The sequence below is a fragment of the Triturus cristatus genome, chromosome 1_2 (genome assembly GCF_964204655.1).
Source record: "Triturus cristatus chromosome 1_2, aTriCri1.1, whole genome shotgun sequence".
Classification (NCBI taxonomy): Eukaryota; Metazoa; Chordata; class Amphibia; order Caudata; family Salamandridae; genus Triturus; species Triturus cristatus.
The window spans coordinates 1,162,158,006-1,162,180,372 of NC_140580.1; the positions used below are offsets into that span (position 1 = coordinate 1,162,158,006).

Genomic DNA, 22,367 nt, shown 5'->3' on the forward strand with positions numbered 1-22,367 from the left:
ATATACTAGAAGATTATCACCACATCCAGCTGCTACATATACTAGAAGATCGGCAGCATGTCCAGCTACTAGAAGATCGTCACCACATCCAGCTGCTACATGTAGAAGATCGTCACCACGTCCAGAATTGCCGCAACAGATGATATCCAGATGATCTTCGACAGGAGAAAAAAGATTCCTCATCCTAATCGACCTCTCTGCAGCTCTCGGCAGTCTCCAATCCAATCCTGATCAAACAACTCTATGAGACGGGCATTGAAAGGACAAGCCCTTCCATGGATCTGCATTTTTCTTACCCAAAGAACCCAAATAGTCAACATGCTGCCATACTCCTCAGAAGCCCAGAAACTCATTTGCAGAGCCCCGCAGAGTTCTGTGCTCAGCTCAACCTGATTCGAAATTGACAAGACTCCGCTGGCTAACGTCATCTGCACACATATCAACATTCTCACCTACACTGATGACACAAAACTGATAATGTCCCTCTCGGACAAAACAGCCTGCAAAAGGAACAACTTTAACCACTTCATGGCTGAATTTGCCTACTGGAAGAAGTTAAACTGCCTCAAGTAGAACACACACAAGACCGAAAATGTGATCTTCAGAAAACATGCCTGTGAGAAAGTGCCATCTTTCTTGCATGGTATGCCCCCACTTTTTGCTGAATTGCTGAATGTACTTTGACTGAGTGTGCCCTGGACTCCTGCCAATCAGGTGGCCAGGGCCTATGTTCCTTCCCTAAAACCTAAAACCCAAATTGGCAAACCCTGGCCACATGTCAGCCCCTGGTAAATGGTACCCTAGGTACCCAGAACCTTGTAACCAGGGAAGGCCTCTAAGGTCTGCAGCACTTATTGTGCCACCCTTAGAGGCCCTGTACCCTAACACAAACACACTGCCCTTGCAGGCTGAGTGTCTGGGTACAGGACAAAACAGAGAGTCAACATGGCACACATCCCAGTGTGCCATGCCCACAACATACACTGCCTTGGCATACATCAGCCACCCCTCTAGCTGGGTTCCCTATGCCAGTGGTGTGGGCACAGAAGCATGAGCCCTGTGCCCCTACAGTACCCAGGTCCATTCCTGGGCACTGTAAGTGCAGTGCTGCCATTTAAGAGTATATGGTGCTGGGAGCTCATCAAACACGAACTCCACAGCACCATGATGGCTCCACTGAAGACTGAGATATTTGATGGCAAACTTCTCAGCACATTAAACCCGCACTGATGCCAGTGCAGGATTTAATGTACAATGCACGACAGAGGGCATCTTAGAGATGCCCCCTGAACCTAACTCTCAATCCACATCTGGTCTGAGGCGCTGCCTAGCCTGCCACACAGCAGACATGTTGCTGGACCCCTGGGTAGAGAGCCATCCACTCTCCTGGGCCTGCAACAATGCACATCCTGGGCGAGGTGCTAGGTCTCCTCCCCCAGGATGGGCAGGGGAAGCTTCAAAGGCATGCCGCCTTTGTGAGCTTCTCCAGGCCACTTTCTGTACTCAGCAACTGGCCCCTACCGGTTCTAAACCCCCACTCTGACGGGAAGACTGGCCGGAAACCCCAAGGAAGGACAGGGGGTGTGCCAGCCTCTGCCAACCCCACCCCTCAGGTGGGGGAGGCAAGGTGAAACACATCCCCGGGCTCTCGCCATCTTGAAGATGGGGAGCCCTGCCCAATCAGGAATAGGCCACTGCCCCCCTCCCACAGGAGAGTGGCAGGATAGGGGGTGCGCCCTTTACCTACCTGTAACGCCCTTAAATGTAGTATTTAGGGGCACCCTGAACCTTCCTTCCTCAGCTTCCAGATTTCAAAACAGCAAAGAAGATCAAGAAGAAAGAAGACCTGCCGTACAGCTGCTAAGAAGAGGAAGACACCAACTGCTTTCGCGCTAGCCCTACCGGCCTGTCGACCCTCGAACCTGCTCCTGCTAAATCCCGGCACCTCCTGTGGCCAGCAACCTCACAAACCCCGGAGGACCTGGCTACCTTGTGACTCTGAGCATCTGGGACTCCCACGAGCAGTGGCTCTGCTCAAAGCAAGTATCTAACCCCTGGCATCAGCCAGAAACCGCGAACCCTACACACTCCGCACCCGCCAAGCCTGACCTGTGCCGGAGAGGACAAAGACCCCTAGGATATCCCCCCGGCGACTGTGACCCCGAATCCGGCACCCAAGGACCAACCTCGATGCTCCTGACAACACCTGCAGCCTCAGAACCAGGGACCCCCCAACCGCGATCAACAGAGGGTAAGATTTCCCGACAACAAAAGGCACCCCTGCACCCGGCGCCCTGCGGCCACCTGTGCCCGACTCCTGGGTACGTACCAATCCTCCAACTACCCAACTTACCTCTCGAAGTGGTGGTCACACCTGAAGAATCTTCGTCCCCGAGCTTGCAGCCTTTGTTTGTCCTTGAGCTTTTCCATTGCAATCCATTGAGTGCCCGAAGGCTCAAAAGCACCCTGCACCCAGACGCCCGAGTGGCCCTGGCAGTGTAACTTCTACTCCTACCTACTCCCCCATTTGCCCTGAGCAAGTGACCAGGAGCCCAGCTCCCACAGCTGCGTGGGCTGCTCGTCAGCCGCCACTAACCAGGGGCCAAATGGATTGTAGTGTATACCACTATGAGTGCCGTATGGTGTTTCAAATAAAGCTGAAATTCAGAATGTAACAAGAAGCATTGTCTTCAAGTTTTACTAGTCCCTGTTTGTCCTTTATGTCTTTCATCCTATTATTTTGGATTACTTATTTCTGTATATTTATCAGAGGACCATATAATGAATGTATGACGTTACAACGCATACATTTACAACACATGCCTTTACATCGCATGCCATTACATTGCATTTTCAGAAACGACCTTTTAAACGCATTCCATTACATCACATTTTACCTTTACAACGCATATCATTACAATGCATACCATTATATCGCATTTAAGGTAAGTGATGGATAGTATAGGGGTAATAATTACTATTCTCAGTCCAGTGAGTGCAACAGTAGGGTAAGTGTTGGATAGTGTAGGGGTAAAAATTTCTATTCAAACTCCAGTGGGTGCAACAGTAGGGTAAGTGTTGCATAGTGTAGGGGTAAAAATTACTATTCTTACTCCAGTGAGTGCAACAGTAGGGTAAGTGTTGCATAGTGTAGGGGTAAAAATTACTATTCTAACTCCAGTGAGTGCAACAGTAGGGTAAGTGTTGGATAGTGTAAGGGTACTATGCGTTGTAATGGTATGCATTGTAAAGACTTGCGATGTAATGCCTGCGTTGTAGTGACATGCGATGTAATGGCTGCGTTGTAATGACATGCGATGTAAAGGATGTTGTGATGTGATGGCTGCGTTGTAATGACTGCTATGTAAAGGTAGTGCGATGTAATGACTGCGTTGTAAAGGTTGTTTCCACAATATAATATATGCTGAAGAATCATCCTTGTGTCTGGCAGGAAGAGAATATTTGGTATTATGTGTACACCTGCTGTGTGTTGATTATGCTTGTGTTAACAGCTTAGGAAAATAGGGATCTTTGGTCCTGATGAAAGCCAAACACTCCTGATGGGGCCACAGGCTGAAACATGTTGACCTGCTAGATGCAGGAGTAATAATCACCTCTTTGCATCCCCTCAGTTTTTAACCATTTCGCTGTTTCTTGAAAAGAATAAATGTAGTTTCTATCGGGAGGCAGCCATGATTTTTATTCTGCATTATCCAGATCCCATTCTCCACCCTCCATCCATAAGTCCTTCCTGTGAACATTGGAAGCCGGCTCGCCGTTAGAGGATTCTTTGGCGACCAAGCATGGCAAATGATAAAGCATGGTGTGTAAGGTCATTCCTCACAATTTTTAAAAATTGCTTAGAAACCTGGATGATTTTTCTAGAGCAAGTTGGTCCTATACAGATCATAGGTCAAATAGGGCCCCAGAGTTAGAGTATTTCCCAGGTGTGGGCTCACGTTTTGTGTGTCTTGTTTACTTTTTGCGATGGGCCATGGTTGGGCCCCAGAGTTAGAGTATTTCCCAGGCGTGGACTCACGTTTTGTGTGCCTTGTTTACTTTTTGCGATGGGCCATGGTTGGGGCCCAGTAGCTTCTGTCTGCCCTTCGAATGGGGTCTGACACTAAGCCTTATCCATCCCACCACACAGCTCTTTTCTGCTTTGTAAACCTTGGCATGTTGAGCATTGTCTCGCCAGTATTTCAGTATCAGTCTCCTCCGCACTGCCTGCCATTACCAGCTGAATACCCATCCAACCTTTAACACACATGACAGGATTTAGGATATTATAAATCTATTCCTCAGCCAGTATGTTGCCTCTACTGAACAAAAGGTTCAATTGCAGAAAACATTATTTACGGCTCACTACAGGGTCCTGTGAGACCTTTATGATTATGTGTAAATCATCCATTGTATATAACTCTCCTCGACCTTGAATTTATTTGAATTATTTTGCCGTACCTTGTTGTCATTCTCACACTTATGTCACTGCGCCGTTCACTTTTTCACTTCACTGTCAGTGCACATATGTTTGTTATGGTTATTTTGAATTGTATATACCAATTGTGTATCTAATTATAAAATCTGTTCCCTTTCTATCTTTTGATCTCTCTTGTCTTCCCTTCTCTTGATTGAATTGTGTATCGATTGGTCCTCTCATTCATTTTCCCTGTTGAGACATTGTTTTTTGTTACTACAATTGCAGAAAAGAGCATGCATTGGACATCACGTCTTCTTCAAGGCTAAGACCTTCTGGGCGAGCTCTGCTCAATGCCAAACCTCCATTAAAAAGCAATCAGACGTTTTTGCAAAATTTTCCAATTGTTTCTGCAAACATGAATTGCTGTACTACACTGTTTTGCCTCACGGTCTCCCATCATTGAAACATATCATGCCCTCTTTATGTTAGTTTCCATTATCCCTGAGAAGGGCTGCATCCAAATACAAATAATGAATCCTTGAAAACATGAATTCATGAAGATTGCAACTCCACGGTCTTAACAGTGCCCAGCACGGCTGACGTTCCCCATGCAACGTATCTACAGGCAGATGTGGGTGTTGCGAGAGCACGGACTGCTGAATGTCACCAGACAGAGTACAGGACTCAGGGTGAGACACCTACCTAGTAATAATAGCACCCCAGTATCAGAAGCAAGCAGCGGCCGCCCATCCTTGTACCAGCGGAGCGTCGGGGGAGGGATGGCGTTGGTGTCACATTGCATAGACACAGGATCCCCCAATATGACCTCCCGGTGCTCAGTCACATCCTCTTCATCACCATTGTTCCAGTACACCAGCTCGAAGGCCGCATTAGTGCTCCCGGGTCTCTGGAAGATGGGGGGAACTGAAAGAGAAATTGCAGGTCTCAATGACAGCCCACACAGGGTCAGGGGTCGATAATGTGCTCAGTGATGAGACAACTTCCCCTCAGTACTTTTTAATCTCTCATGAACCCAAGCATTGCTCCTGCTCTTTCCAAGGGCCTTTTTACATCCATTACCGAAGTGGTCAATCCGATTGGCTAAAGAAGTGTCCGCTGTAGCTCTTCCAGAGGCTGGTCACATGGCCAAATGGATGAATTGATCCCTTCTGAAGGGAGGCTCAACATTTATATATGGATTTGTGTTGATTTTTGTGCTTTGCTTGTAGGGTAGACAGCCTTCCTCCACTAGGGCACTGTATGCTAGAGCCCCACCCTCCCTATGAAACACCATCATTCTTTCATCAGGCAGTGAAACTGATAAATTGAAACCCCCACACACCCTGAATGCTGACGTCAAAGTCCCTCTCGTCCTGCCCGGCCATGTTGGCAGCCACACAGGTGTAGTGTCCGGAGTCAGAGACCCTGGTGGGCTGCATCTGCAGGACATGTCCATCATTTAAAATCTGCAGGTGGCCTTTACTCTCTAAAAGCTGAGGAGAAAACAAAAAGACACTTTTTAAAATGTTTGCTAAAGGCTTTCTGAGAGCACGTTAGAAAAGCTGCCTGGTCACAGAGCACAGTGCAAGGTGTGGGGCAATGCTAGAAAGTGTACTTACAGAGAGGGCAAAGTTAGAGTAGGGAAGAACAGCAGGAAATGATATGGGGGACAATGACACAGAAGACAGAGAGGAAAAGACAAAAAGAGCAATACCCAAGAGAGTGTGACCAGAGAGGGCAACGCCATAGGAGACAGCACAAGAAGGAGAAGGCAACACCAGCCAGGGAAAGCGAAAAAGAGAGGTAACCAAGAGAATATGGCATAACAGGGCAATGCCAGAAAAGACAAAACAATAAAGATAAGGATAAACCAGTGACAGAAAACCAAAACAGAACATTACTAAGGACAGCATCAGGAGAGAGGGCACTGCCAGAGTAGAACACATAAAAAGAGCAAGGAAGAGCAGCTAGGGAATGCCAAAAGCATCAATATCCAACAGAGTATGAGCAGAGAGGGGACTGCCAGAGAAGACATTACAGTAAATGGCACATTCAGTGAGGAGAAAACCAATGAGTACCTTTTACCATGAAATACTTTAGGAATATGAATGTTTGATGTAAAAAAAAACTTTGGACTAACCTGTCCATCTTTGTACCAGGTGATCGTTGGTGCTGGCACTGCCCGTGACTCACAGTGCAGAGACAGGCTACTGTTGACCTTCGTCTTCACTTCCTTCACCACAAGGTTACCATCGGCAGTGTCTGTCTGGATCTGTGGAGGGACTGAGGAGAAAAGGACATGGACATGAAATGGAACAGACCCGACCATGCTGTGGAAATATGGATTTTTATGGTCGGTTATGTCCCCTATCTTGGACCCCAACGGTTTCATGTATAAATCACAAGTACATGTATGTTTTCCTCCAGTTCCAGTTATGAAGACGCAAACACATGTGCGTCCACCGCCAACATGTCCTCTTTCAGATCCGCCATGAATGGGCCGGATATTCCATTCCTAAGTACGAAAGGCCACCGGCTTTATATGGTTCACTTATGCTATTTTACAGTTCAGGCGAGTAGGCCCTGATTCTGCCATCAAGCCTTTTTCTGCCTTCTGCCTCTGAAAGCTCCAGTCTGAGCCTGCATCTGTGACCATGAACTTTGTCTCATTCCCTGCGCGGCTCACGGTGCCTGACATCAGCTTGCTGCCTGCCAAGAACTGTATTTCACCTTCGAAATTATCTGCTCCGCTCCCTGCCCAATGCATTCCTGTCTAGTAGTTTAAGTAAACATTCTTCCAGCTACCGAGCAAAGGCCCGGCTTCTCTGTCTTTATGCAAGTAATTCATAGCCCTATTACCATGGAAGACTTCTGCCCTCGCATCTAGTGTAGACACTTAGACGCTTGTACACGCACTAACAGTCAGTATAGTCAGTATAGAATAAGATTCTACTCTAAGAGACCTCTCTTTTGGATAACATAGTTCTTTAAACATAGGATGTTAGATATGATTTGGGATTAGGTTGACTTGACCCTCCAGACATCTGTCGCCACATGTAGAGTTAAATGTCAAATCCCCTTCACCCCCTAGTCGCACGTCAATCATACGTCATGCTGCTGCGCGCGCATTTCTGCCAAGTATTTCTGCTGACATTGCAAAATTCTTTTATGGAACCACCCTATTATGACATCATACCTGATGACGTTCTTTAAATTCCACCCAGTTACGCCCACTTTTGCTACGCATGTATGTTCTATCTCTGCTATCAATTGTTACGCCTCCAGCATTTGCTTCACTGTAATGCCTATTGTATAAAAGTGATTACTTATTAATAAAGTATGTACTTCACTTCCTGAGCCTCCGTGGTGATGGAACATGGAGTCCACGATTTCGAAATCGTCCATTGGAATAAAGCCCGTTCCTAACCTCTAATATCACGGATTTTGCCTCTTATTTTACTGAGCTATTTTTATTATTTTTCTGTATCAAATTAAGTCCCGGTAATTAAATTATTTACCACATGAATGGCGCCCGAACAGGGACACTTTCTCATCTCACGCGCCGGCGGTGCGTTGCAGGCCCGGTCTCCTGCCACAGCTGGACGGACAACAACGCGTACCAGCAGGATTTCCTGTATCTCCCTCCGGTCAAGCGGGGGCGACTGAGGCTGCGATCAACACCCAGACGAGGCGGTGAGAAGTGCGAAGTATCCCGACCAGAGCCTAGCTGAGAGAGCAAGATCCGAGGTATACAGAGGCCCACCAGGTTTCCGATGTCCCGAAATTTCCGAAGTTTTCGAGTCGAGTCCAGTCCAGTTCAGTTCAGTTCCGTTCCGAGGCCTTCCGTTCCGAGCTACCCGGTGAGTACCATTACTGGGGAGGCGTTCTGGCGTGCACATAAGTTGTGCCGATCCAGACGGGTTTGGGTACACAAATCCGGTCTGCACTGTTTTAGCAGTGTATCTGTACTGTTTAGCAGTATATCTAGTATATCAAGTATATAAAAATTCAGAATAAATCAGTTAATGCCGAGAATTATGTTTTGTGGTTAAGTTTTCTTAGATCGTCATCATCATTGTTGCTCATTTAAAACGTTAAATGTTAAATGTGTTAATACGTCCTGCATATTGTGGTATGAATGACTGTTCATTATTGTGTTTTATTGTATTAAGTTTGTTCAAGACCAAGTATCAGATCAGTTCTCAATATGCCGCTCTTTTCGAAACTAAGACAGATCACAACTAGAAAAGGGGTACTCGAAGAAGCTGTTCCCATTCCTCCTAGGGACACTCCAGGGTACTTCATGTATCATAAACATGGCCTAGACGCCATATTATTTCTTGATCTATGGGTAGACTACACTAAGGAATTACCAGAAAGTCAGAGGTGGCCCGCAGCTGGGACCTGGGATGCAGATTGCATCGTGAAAGTAGAGGAAGAATTATGGAAAAGGAAAGCCAGACAGTCACAGAAAGACGCCATTGAATTATGGCGTAAAGAATCGTATAGACGTACAGAAAAAGCACGTAGACAGGAAGAGAGGAGTAAGGAAAATTCAAATAAAGTCCGAGAAAGTCTATTAATTCAAGAAGGTACACGAGTGAAATCAGAACAAGTAGACAGACAAAGAAATGCCCTTATGAATGGTATGTATCCCCTTCTGGCCGAGGGATTACCTAAGGCTACTCCGAAGATACCAAAAGACTTGCCACCCCCATTGTTCCCAATAAGAATGCATCCCAAGGGGCATCCTAGAACAGCAGAAGATGTTTTTCTTTCCTCATATTTAGATGACGCAGCTCCCGAGTATGCTAACCCCGCCCCACATAGACCGTCTGCCGGGGAGGTTCAACGCCAAGACCCTGTATCTGTATCCTTACAGCATCAAATCCTGACACAAGTTCCGGCAAGCACATCTGTTTCCACATCTGTTCCTACAGCTACTCCTACAGCTGTGTCCACACCTATAGTTGCTGTATCACGTTCAACGAATCCTTTCACGTCCGATACCCCAGACGGGGCTACCGGAGGTGCTACCAACATTTTTTCTACGCCACCCAGAATAAATAAACTTACTTTTCAAGAATCAGCACATCCACGTACCCCCAAACTCATAAATTCCCGCACGCTTAAGGAACTTCTAGTAGATTGTAGATATGACCCTGTGCCCGGCAAAGAGGACGAAATGGTCCTGGCCTCATTACGTATCAGACGAGCTGCGATGTATTTAGGAAAGCTACCAGGAATGACTATGCATTTAGACAATATATATCATTATGTCCAAACAGGGCGAGATTCTGAATGTATTAACAGAGCTATGGAATACCAGAAAGTGGAGATACAGGGGGAACTGTTACGTTTCCTCATAAATTGTGTAATCAGAAATCAAGACCGACCGGGGGTAGATCCGGAAATAATGCAAACCCTTACCAGATGGAGCCAGAATATATCAGAAGGGAGACATGATAGGCAAAAATGTATAATAGCCATGTGCCGAAAGATCCGTAAAGAAATAGAACGCCTACACGAAGAGAGATTAGCGGTAGACGAGTTCGAACAAAATGAGGAGGAGGAGGGATTAGGACTGCCCACAGGACAGTCAGAAACCATAGCCTATGTAGGTAGAGGAAGATCTTGTAATAGTACTAGATGTTTCACTGATCCGATACGTCCGGTATGTCCAGATAATAACAGGAATTTCCAAACACCTGTAATAAATATAAGGTCCCCCGAGCATTCGTTCCAAGCCGCTGACAAATTACTCCGAGAACGAAGGGGTTATCATTTTCTCGATTCTATCGATGAACAAGAATTAGCCAGGTCAGCCGTTCAGTGGGTTGACAGTCCCGGAAAATATGGTGATGATACAGTAGCACACACATTTTTGAACCTCACCCCAGATGAACAGCGTTTAGCTGGGATTTATATGATTCAACAACTTCTTATACTTTATAAAAGCCAACATTCCGATCCTGGTCCTTTACCTGATATATTGACTGAATTACTCACGAATAGATGGAGAGGTTCAGGTACTAAATTAATTAGAGAAATACTAGAATCAAGAAAGCAGTACAGTCTTTTTGTATGCCCAGAACATGTCTCACTGCCCATCAAGGAAAGAACGACGTATTACATGGACAGACAGAACCCCTTACGAGAAGTACACCCAATAAAGGGCGAGGACAATGAGTTTAAACGTGTATATGTATATACGCCCATATCGAAAATAGAATTGTTAGAAATGAAGAAAGTGGTGCCCAGTCATGACAAAGACCCAGCGGGTTTCCACCGAGAAATCAAAGACATGTTACTCATGGGAGAGTATACCTATCCCGACATTATGACAATATTAAAGGTATTAATGCCTGCTGGCATTTATGAAAAACTCAAGGAAAAAGAGTGGGAGGTGGGAGACCAAAAGATAGAATGGACAACCTTAGAAGCAGAAGAAAAGGCCCGAACTGCAGGAGCAGGGCTTGGGGATAAAACTAAAGCACTACCAGGTTTACTAGTACAGGTACTGCCACGTTTATTAACCACGAAAAAGGAAGACTGGGGTGCAATCTCAGCCTGTAAACAAAAGCAAGATGAAGACACTAGTGATTTCTATGCTCGATTCGAAAAATGTTTTGGTATAAATAGTGGTATAAAAGCAAGTAGCGAGTCATACCCACATCTGTTTGTGACAAAATTAGTTGAAAATTCCTTGCCCCAGGTGAAAAATAGAGTATTAAAATTCGAGAGTACCTGGCAAGGTAATACCCCATCACAAATGTTACAAATGTTACAGTACCATTACAATAGAATTAGAGAGGAACAAGAACATGAGCAGAGACGCATGAAAGACACAAAAATGAAAATGCTAGTCTCCCAGACAGTTCCAGCTGAAGGTCATAAAAAGGGTACGACACAGTCCGGTGATTCAGCAGGACCTGTAAAAGGAACATGCAACTATTGTAAACAACCAGGTCATTACATACACGATTGCCCAGTCTTGAAGCGTAATATCGCCACAGGCAAAACACAAGAAAGACCACGGCCACCTAGACAGGATCAGAATGAACAAGGAGCACCGCAGCATGCCCAGTCCATGCCAGCTCCACAACAGTCTATACAGTTTGTGCCAGCTGCACCAGCGCTGCCTGTTGCTGCCACACAAACAACGACACGACAGCTGTACCAGACCGCACAGTATGAATATCCTGATTATCAACGATACGCATGAACCAGCCTAGAGAGGGAAGTTGACTTACCCCTTATCGAGGTCCCTGTAGACCAAGAAGGACCTTATGTACATAGTGAACTATTAGGCCAAGATAGAAAATTTTTACTTGATACAGGGGCAAGTCGAACAACTATAAAACGTAGTGAAGTTCCAGGGGCACCCCTCTCAGGCTCACAGAATATTTCCCTTGGTTTTTCAGGAAAACCTATTGTTAATGAAGTATCACAGCCTCTTCCACTTACGATAGGACCTTTGACCCGAACTACAGATTTATTGCTTACTAAATCATGTCCAGAAAACTTGTTAGGTATAAAAACTTTGAAAGCTCTAGGAGCTATAATATGTTGTTCTCCGGAAGGAGTAAGATTGTTTTTACGAGATTTCAAAGGGCACTATGTGTCCCGAGACATGGATTCCCGACTGCAGACTTTACCCACACATTTATGGGCACAAGGCCCTACAGATGTTGGTTGCATGAACATTACACCATATCGAGTCACACTAAAGGCAGGAGTGGTACTACCACGAATGCGACAATACAAGTTACCCCCAGATGCTGTAATGGCTTTACTGCAAATCATTGACGAGCTTATTGGCCAAGGAGTGGTTGTGGAGACCGACTCCAATGTATGTAATTCACCGATAATTCCGATTCTTAAACGAACTGATCCAAAGGCTCCACCAGTATATCGATTGGTTATTGATCTGCGCGAATTAAATAAATGCATTGTACCACAATACCCCGTAGTTCCAGACATCTCTTCATTACTGACAGCTATTGATTCCGAAGCAACATTCTTTACTGTAATTGATCTCAAGAATGCCTTTTTCAGCGTCCCAATAGATCCAGAAAGTCAATACTTGTTCGGATTTAGTTTAAATGGACGAAGCTTTAAATTCACACGCGCACCCCAAGGATTTACAGAAAGCCCCAGCATCTATAGCCAAGCACTGAAACGAGAACTTGACAGTATACACATGCCAGTCAACACTGCCCTGCTTCAATATGTCGATGATCTGCTGATCACCGCCCGAAGCGAACATGAATGTGAAAAAGCATCACTGACGGTTTTACAATTTCTAGCCGAAAAGGGGCACAAGGTGTCCCCTTCTAAGCTGCAATTCTGTGTTCAGCGAGTTGTTTACCTTGGTCACTCGCTGTCCAAGGAGGGAAGGCAGCTTACACCAGATCGCATCCAGCTAATTGCAAATATGCCAATACCCAAGACACAAAAGGAGGTGCGGGCTTTTATAGGCCTCACTTCATATTGTAGGCAGTGGATCCCTCAATATGCATTTTTAGCAAAACCACTCATTCAATTGACAACACAGGAGGTAGCCACATCGACTGTTCTCCCTTGGACTCAGGAACATACACACGCTTTTGAAAGTTTAAAGAAAGCTTTATGTCAAGCACCTGTCCTAGCAACACCATGTTACAGCAAACAATTTACGCTCTTTGTTACAGAACGCGAAGGTACTGCCTTGTCAGTACTCACACAGGAACAAGCAGGATCACACAAACCGTGTGCTTATTTTTCTAGTACATTAGATCCCGTAGCTCAGGCTCTGCCTGCGTGCCTGAAATCAGTGGCAGCGACAGCTTTAGCAATCAGACAAAGCGATGCCATAGTGTTAGGACATCCATTGACAGTACAAGTACCACATGCAGTAGAGGTTCTCTTGAACCGCACACAAACACAACACTTGACTGTAGCACGACTCACGGGTTACGAATTAACATTGTTTCAGCCACATATAGAAATCAGACGTTGTAGTACATTGAATCCTGCCACACTGTTACCTGTAAATGGAACAGACCCACTTGCACATGATTGTATTGAAGTTATCACTATCACGACGAAACCCAGGCAAGATTTGACAGACGTTCCATTGTCAGACCCAGACCTGACGTTGTATGTAGATGGTTCATGTATGAGAACAGGTACAGGAGAGTTAGTGGCCGCCTATGCAGTCACAACAGATACTGAAGTCATTGAAACAAACTGTATAAATACCTTGTCAGCTCAAGCAGCAGAGCTTATTGCTCTGACACAAGCCTGTATTCAAGCCACAAATAAAAAAGTCAACATATACACTGATTCACGTTATGCATTCGGAGTTGTACATGACTTCGGCGTGCTGTGGCGAGAGAGAGGTTATTTAACTTCTCACGGTGCCCACATTCAGCACGGACCCCTCATTCATGCCTTATTAGATGCAATACATCTACCCACTGCAATATCAATTATGAAATGTAAAGCTCATACGAAAGTTACTGATATTATTTCTCAAGGCAATGATCTAGCTGACAGAACAGCTAAACAGACTGCTCAAACTCGAACATCCGACATGACAAAGACAATAGTCCCGACACCAACACATTGCATGATGGTTAAGGATCCCGCTCTTGATGTAATTGACATACAGACACATGTTACACCAGACGAAATAAAGAAATGGACGGAATTAGGAGGGATCCAAACGGACCAGGGATGGATGACGAAGGAGAAATCTGTATGGTTTCTTCCTGACTCTATGGTCCAAGCTATCATAAATACAATACACAGTCCAGCGCATCTAGGAGAGAAAGCTATGCTAGATAGCATCCAACACATTTGGTTCAACAAACATTTACGAGCAGCAGCTAAACAAAAAGTCCGTACCTGTATGATCTGTTGTCAGTTTAACCCAGGAAAAAGCATTCCCGTAGAACAGGGTGGATTTCAGCCTCCTGATCACCCTTTTGAAGTCCTCCAGATGGATTATATCCAGATGGAACGATGTCGAGGATTCAAATATGTTCTCGTAGTTGTCTGCGCTCTTTCCCGCTGGACCGAAGCTTATCCAGTATCAGATTACACTGCCCCGACCACTGCCAAGCAGCTAGTTCGAGAATTCTTCCCACGGTACGGTTTACCACGTGTTGTCTACTCAGATAACGGCCAGCCGTTTTCCTCCGAACTAATGAAACATGTTTCACTTCTGCTAGGATATCAGTGGAAGTTTCATTGTGTCCGACACCTCGAGGCAGCAGGTCTCGTGGAACGACATAATCAAACTCTGAAAATTAGATTGTCTAAAATATGTAGAGAGAAAGGTGTCGACTGGGTAGTAGCCTTACCCGTTGCACTCTTTTACATGAGAATGGTAGCGCACTCTCGAACAGGGCTATCTCCTTATGAAGTGGTCTTTGGTAGGCCACCAAATATGTGGGGGACGCCTATACCACGCAAAATAACTGATATTGACTGTAATATGCTGACAGATTACTTGGCTTCCTTGATGTCTGCACTACAATCTTGTCGTTCACAGGTAGCTGCAGCCTTTCCTGACAACACTGAGGTGAAACCCCATGACGTAGTTCCGGGGGATCTAGTTTTAGTGAGGAATTTTGATCGGAAGACTCAGCTGGATCCTAGGTGGAAGTCGCCGCAATTGGTCCTGCTCACCACAAGGACAGCCGTGAAGATCGAGGGCAGAAAAGGCTGGGTACATTCAAGTCATATCAAGAAATTTCATGGACTACCATCGGATGTAAATACCACACCTCGTGTGTCTTCGCCCATTGACTCAAAGCTCCCTTTGGTTGAACTCAGTAGCCCGGAACAATATAAATTAAAACTCAGGTCTAATAAGTCAGACAATTTGATTGTTTAAGTCCTCTCCAAGGTGAAGCGGTTGAATTTGTCTCTGACATGTATCCCTTAGACCTGAATAGAGGAAAAACCCGAAAAATGTTGAAACAACATGCGTACTGTAAATCACTGCGTAGTCATTGTATAGTGACGTTATTAATTCTGTTTTTCCTGAGTCTTATAATAATCACTGCAAGTATATTGTTGCACATATATTATCCTATTTCTAAACATGTCTATAATGTTACTGCTGAACATTCTTTTAGTGAATTACCTCCGCATGAATTGTCATATAGATTTGCGCTGCGCAATAACACTTTTATTAGTATGTTACATCATTCCCATCAGGTTAGCAATGCTACAAATTGTTGGATATGTGGCCGACTCCCTCCCTATCAGAACTATAAAGGAATTCTACCTCTCTTTCCATACCCGTTCACACACAACGGCTCCTGTGGAGCATGGTTTAGTTTAATTAATTCCCAAGATTCGAACTCCGCAGTTTATCAAGACAACGGGGTATGGGGAAATCTGAACTTAGTTTTACTTAAAGTCTGCCACCCCAACAAGGAGGGACTTCCCAAAAGAACAGGAACTGATCTAGAAAATGAAGTATATGGATTAGGTAATTTTACGCTTAATCTCTTGATCTTGAATGTCGAATCCGAAGCTACTCCAATTTTGCCCGCCATGTCAGTATTTCCAGTAAAAGGTGAATTATGTGTAAGAAAGAATGGTTCCATACATATGGGCCATAGTAGATGCACCACTGTAATAGAATTTAGTGATCAAGGCAAGTCGACATCTAGAGCTTCCCGCCATTCCTATTTTATATGTGGTCAGACGGCATATATACGTCTGCCTCTAGATTGGGATGGTACCTGCTACATCGGATTCCTTTTGCCACCTGTTTTTCTAGCTCCTCCTGATTATCACAGAAATACTCATTTAGTACACAATAGAGAAAGGAGAGATCTCCCAATAGTCGATTACACTGAAACAGCATGGGAAAAATACACAGATTTCAATAAAGGTCTCTTTCCCTATATAGGTACCGTTACTAATAGTAAGCTGATACGTAGATTAACTAGAACCCTTGAAGCAGTAGTGAACGAAACTATTTCCGCCTTAGACAATTTAACAGAAGAGCAGTCTGCTATGCGGATTGTTGTGCTTCAAAATCGTCTTGTCCTTGACGTCATCCTGGCCGATAGGGGCGGAGCTTGTAGGGTCATCGGATCAAGTTGTTGCATTTTTATACCAGAAAATGCGCCATCTGTATATAAAGCCATAACTCGCCTTCATAAGATTGTAAGCCAGATACACCAGAGTCCAGGCACCTGGACTTGGTCCGGTTGGTTTTGGAGTGTATTATCTACCTTTGGATGGAAGGTCCTATCCTTCCTAGGTATTGGCTTTCTCATACTATTCAGTTGCTGTTTATGCCTGCAATGTGGACCAGCGATTTGTGGTCTGTGTGCCACATCGTGTATTCCACATCAAGATTTTCATTCAAGATCCCGGAAGAAGAAAGAAGAACAAATGATGCTATATGAACAGATCAATGGATTGATGAAGATTGATATCTCTTGACGGGCAAGTAGGGGACAAGGAGGGAATGTGGAAATATGGATTTTTATGGTCGGTTATGTCCCCTATCTTGGACCCCAACGGTTTCATGTATAAATCACAAGTACATGTATGTTTTCCTCCAGTTCCAGTTATGAAGACGCAAACACATGTGCGTCCACCGCCAACATGTCCTCTTTCAGATCCGCCATGAATGGGCCGGATATTCCATTCCTAAGTACGAAAGGCCACCGGCTTTATATGGTTCACTTATGCTATTTTACAGTTCAGGCGAGTAGGCCCTGATTCTGCCATCAAGCCTTTTTCTGCCTTCTGCCTCTGAAAGCTCCAGTCTGAGCCTGCATCTGTGACCATGAACTTTGTCTCATTCCCTGCGCGGCTCACGGTGCCTGACATCAGCTTGCTGCCTGCCAAGAACTGTATTTCACCTTCGAAATTATCTGCTCCGCTCCCTGCCCAATGCATTCCTGTCTAGTAGTTTAAGTAAACATTCTTCCAGCTACCGAGCAAAGGCCCGGCTTCTCTGTCTTTATGCAAGTAATTCATAGCCCTATTACCATGGAAGACTTCTGCCCTCGCATCTAGTGTAGACACTTAGACGCTTGTACACGCACTAACAGTCAGTATAGTCAGTATAGAATAAGATTCTACTCTAAGAGACCTCTCTTTTGGATAACATAGTTCTTTAAACATAGGATGTTAGATATGATTTGGGATTAGGTTGACTTGACCCTCCAGACATCTGTCGCCACATGTAGAGTTAAATGTCAAATCCCCTTCACCCCCTAGTCGCACGTCAATCATACGTCATGCTGCTGCGCGCGCATTTCTGCCAAGTATTTCTGCTGACATTGCAAAATTCTTTTATGGAACCACCCTATTATGACATCATACCTGATGACGTTCTTTAAATTCCACCCAGTTACGCCCACTTTTGCTACGCATGTATGTTCTATCTCTGCTATCAATTGTTACGCCTCCAGCATTTGCTTCACTGTAATGCCTATTGTATAAAAGTGATTACTTATTAATAAAGTATGTACTTCACTTCCTGAGCCTCCGTGGTGATGGAACATGGAGTCCACGATTTCGAAATCGTCCATTGGAATAAAGCCCGTTCCTAACCTCTAATATCACGGATTTTGCCTCTTATTTTACTGAGCTATTTTTATTATTTTTCTGTATCAAATTAAGTCCCGGTAATTAAATTATTTACCACAATGCTTCCCAGTCATCATGATGGCCAACTGAAGAGACCCGACCGTCGTTCCTAGTCATCATGATGGCCAACTGAAGAGACCCGACTATCCTTCCTAGTCATCATGATGGGCAACTGAAGAGACCCGACCATCCTTCCTATTCATCATGATGTCCAACTGAAGAGTCCTGACTATCCTTCCTAGTCATCATGATGTCCAATGGAAGAGACCCGACCATCCTTCCTAGTCATCATGATGGGCAACTGAAGAGACCCGACCATCCTTCCTATTCATCATGATGTCCAACTGAAGAGTCCTGACTATCCTTCCTAGTCATCGTGATGTCCAATGGAAGAGACCCGACCATCCTTCCTAGTCATCATGATGGCCAACTGAAGAGACCCAACCATCCTTCCTAGTCATCCTGATGGCCAACTGAAGAGACCCGACCATCCTTCCTATTCATCATGATGTCCAACTGAAGAGACACGACTATCCTTCTTAGTCAACATGATGTCCAACTGAAGAGACACGACCATCCTTCCTAGTCATCATGATGTCCAGCTGAAGAGACCCGACTATCCGTCCTAATCATCATGATGTCCAACTGAAGAAACCCGACCATCCTTCCTAGTCATCATGATGGCCAACTGAAGAGACCCGACCATCCTTTCTAGTCATCATGATGTCCAACTGAAGAGATCCAACCATCCTTCCCAGTCATCATGATGGCCAACTTAAGAGACTCGACTATCCTTACTAGTCATCATGATGTTCAACTAAAGAGACCAGACTATTCTTTCTAGTCATCATGATGTCCAACTGAAGAGACTCGGCCATCTTTCCTAGTCATCATGATGGCCAACTGAAGAGATTCGACTATCCTTCCTAGTCATCATGATGGCCAACTGAAGAGACTCGACCATCTTTCCTAGTCATCATGATGTCCACCTGAAGAGACCCAAACTTCCTTCCTAGTCATCATAATGTCCAACTGAAGAAACCTGACCATCCTTCCTAGTCATCATGCTGTCCAACTGAAGAGACTCCACTATCCTTTTTAGTCATCATGATGTCCAACTGAAGAGACCCGACTATCCTTCCTAGTCATCATGATGTCCAACTGAAGAGATCAATAATGCTGTCCAAGTAAAGGACTCACCCAACCTTTCAGAACTTGATGATGTCCAAATGACATCAATGTGCTACTTATTGGTAACATCAAGATTTGGCTACGTACCCACAGGTAAAAGTAATCATGAATCTAAATCCAGTTATAGTACAAAAAATATACTATATATTGAGGGGATGTTCTTACTTATAAAAGAATGTTACGGTCAAATAAAGAGAGTGGATGGAAAATTATAAAAGATAATTTACAAAAGAAACGTTAGTGAAAGGTTTTTAGGAAAACAAATTTACCACCTAGATGTAATTGTGCTACATCTGTAAGTACTAACTGAGGCCGCTGTCCTCAGTGACAGTAAATTAAAGTACAATATCAACGCACATCTGGTTTGCACCCACCTACAACAGCACCAAATGTGTTTAGGAAAGAAACTTTGAAATGCAAAACAATAGATTCTTTCTACATACTGAACACTTTCACGTGGTAAACTTTGACCGCCTCTCCGACCTCGTTGGTGACCACGCAACTGTAACTCCCAGCATCTTCTTCCTGTGCATTAAGGATCTGCAGGGCACGGCCTTCTGCTCGGGGAAGAAACAGAGAGCTAGTCATCGTGAACAGGCAGCCTCAATTCAGTAATTTTGTCCAAAAAAAAGATTTTATTTTTCTTAAATCTTAGTCTTTTATGTCAAAACCTGACTTCAGAGACTTCCACAAATTCTGTACCAGGGATGCAACACACCGGTTCTGTTAGACAAATTCCAGCCAAACTCCATTTTAAGGAGCAGAAAGAAATAGTGGGAAACACTCACTTTAATGTGCGGCAGAAAACACACATAAAACCCACCCATCCCCCTGAGGTATCTATCAAGGGGAGTCATCCCAAAACCAATCACAGGCACAAGTGTGGACGTATAAACAGTCATTGGACGCTGAGACTTTGAAGACTGCTTCATTGAAGATATTCTGGGACACTGGGCAAATACTATAGTTGATTGACCAATAGCAACAAAATCCAGGGTGACCTGGAAGTTAATGGATTGACCCAAGGGCTCATAATGTTACCGTAGAGTATACATGCAGTTGTGGAAAACTTGTCATCATAAAATAAGTGTTGTCTGACACGTAATTTTTACAGCTCCCTTCTCAGACTCTGCCACTACAACACGCATAATTTGAGGGAGACTCACCAGGGAGCAACTGGGTGTTCCTTGAGGGCTGGAAGGGAACCCCATCTTTGAGCCATGTGATAGTGGGGACAGGGAACCCCAGGGCCTCGCAGATCAGCAGGATCGGGTTATTGACAATCACGATGACATCTTCAGTGGCACCGTCATCAGCACCTCCGGGAATAAGGGGACTCACTGCAGGAAGAGACAGAACATCAGGACCAGAAGAGGGTTAGGAGTGTGCATGGATGCAGACAGTTCCCTGAACATTGCACCAAGCAACCTTCTAATCCTTAGTGGTTGAACACAAGGAAAGAGAGCTATGAGCAGTGGTTCTATATGCGCGTCATCTATTGTGAGCCTCGGGCCTTGCTCATCCTGCTTTGTAGCTGTCCAACCATTGCCTAATCCTCCCAAACTCCCAGGCAGGGTGAGAAACCCTGACACACGCAGGACTGTAAGTCAATCATTAGACATCCCAGATCCGCTGGGAGATCAGGGTGTTGCAACAGAGTCAGTCACATATCAGACTGCCTGAACTGTGACTAACTCAGCCGGGCCCTCCTGAACTGCCAGCTTGTTAGGAATTCTCCAAGTTGTGCTGATATATATATATACATATTGAACTACTGTCCTAGAACCTTTGCATGTCAATTATTATCCTAACATATTGATTAAAACTGCTAAAATTCGCAGTTCCTTGCCTCAGGAACACTCTCGCTGAACATGTTCTATTGGAAGTAATTGTAACCGCTCTCTCTCTCCGAAACCCCTCTCTCTCTCCAATCCATATTACATTTGTAGTGCAATAGCCCTCTGACTGGACCCTACCTTTAATTATGCTGCCCTGACCACTGATGCAGCTTTGGGTCAACATACAATTCTCTGGGGTAAAAAGGCTGTAAAAATGCGGTAGGCTCAGATGAAACTGCAGTGAAGGGTTTAATGCACCTATGTCACACTACAGAGGGCAGGGCTTGTGATATGTTTCAACTTGTAACTGACAGCCGGCGAAGAGGGTCCCGCTATAGACAAAGACGGGTCCAAGACAGATGCAAACTCGTCAGCGCCTGCTGGCACCGAATGTGTAAAGGCAACCACGTATATAAGCCCTGGCTTGCACCAACTCAGACAAGGCTTTTAAGTTCCATCTTCCGTGAGTTTGGACAAATCCAACACAGCACTGCAAGGCCCTCAAGAACAGACCCAGTGGGGTGTGCATTTCCATCTATAGATCACTACTCTAGCTTCATGTTGTGACAAAAGTACACATGTGCAGCACTGAGCTTCAGCAAGAAGTCTGAAGCACTGTCAAAACTTCACTCACAACACACCAACACTTCCTGCATAGACAATACTAGGATCAGGCATTCTACCAATGAGGCATACAAGCTCCATCTTGCATGAAGCTGGACAAAGAAACTGTGCATGAAAGCTCTGGCGTGGACCAAACTGGACAACGAAACTGTGCGTGAAAGCTCTGGCGTGGACCAAACTGGACAAGGAAACTGTGCGTGAAAGCTCTGGCGTGGACCAAACTGGACAACGAAACTGTGCGTGAAAGCTCTGGCGTGGACCAAACTGGACAAGGAAACTGTGCGTGAAAGCTCTGGCGTGGACCAAACTGTACAAGGAAACTGCGTGAAAGCTCTGGCGTGGACCAAACTGGACAAGGAAACTGTGCGTGAAAGCTCTGGCGTGGACCAAACTGTACAAGGAAACTGCGTGAAAGCTCTGGCGTGGACCAAACTGGACAAGGAATGTGTGAGTGAAAGCTCTGGCGTGCACCAAACTGGACAAGTAAACTGTGCATGAAAGCTCTGGCGTGGACCAAACTGGACAAGGAAACTGTGCATGAAAGCTCTGGCGTGGACCAAACTGGACAAGGAAACTGTGCGTGAAAGCTCTGGCGTGGACCAAACTGGACAAGGAAACTGCGTGAAAGCTCTGGTGCGGACCAAACTGGAGAAGGAATGTGTGAGTGAAAGCTCTGCCTT

The 22,367-nt window shown here is 45.0% G+C and overlaps 1 protein-coding gene across 1 annotated transcript in view; it reads right to left on the reverse strand.

Annotated features, from left to right (window-relative positions):
* Positions 1–22,367, reverse strand: part of HMCN2 (hemicentin 2) — a 769,579-nt gene that overhangs the window by 140,200 nt on the left and 607,012 nt on the right. The window contains exons 50-54 of the mRNA XM_085613971.1: positions 20,392–20,565; positions 19,669–19,782; positions 6,561–6,703; positions 5,763–5,913; positions 5,123–5,344 (exon numbers count right to left, since the gene is read on the reverse strand). Of these exons, the coding sequence (XP_085470097.1) occupies positions 5,123–5,344; positions 5,763–5,913; positions 6,561–6,703; positions 19,669–19,782; positions 20,392–20,565 (804 nt within the window). The remainder of the gene's footprint in view (positions 1–5,122; positions 5,345–5,762; positions 5,914–6,560; positions 6,704–19,668; positions 19,783–20,391; positions 20,566–22,367) is intronic.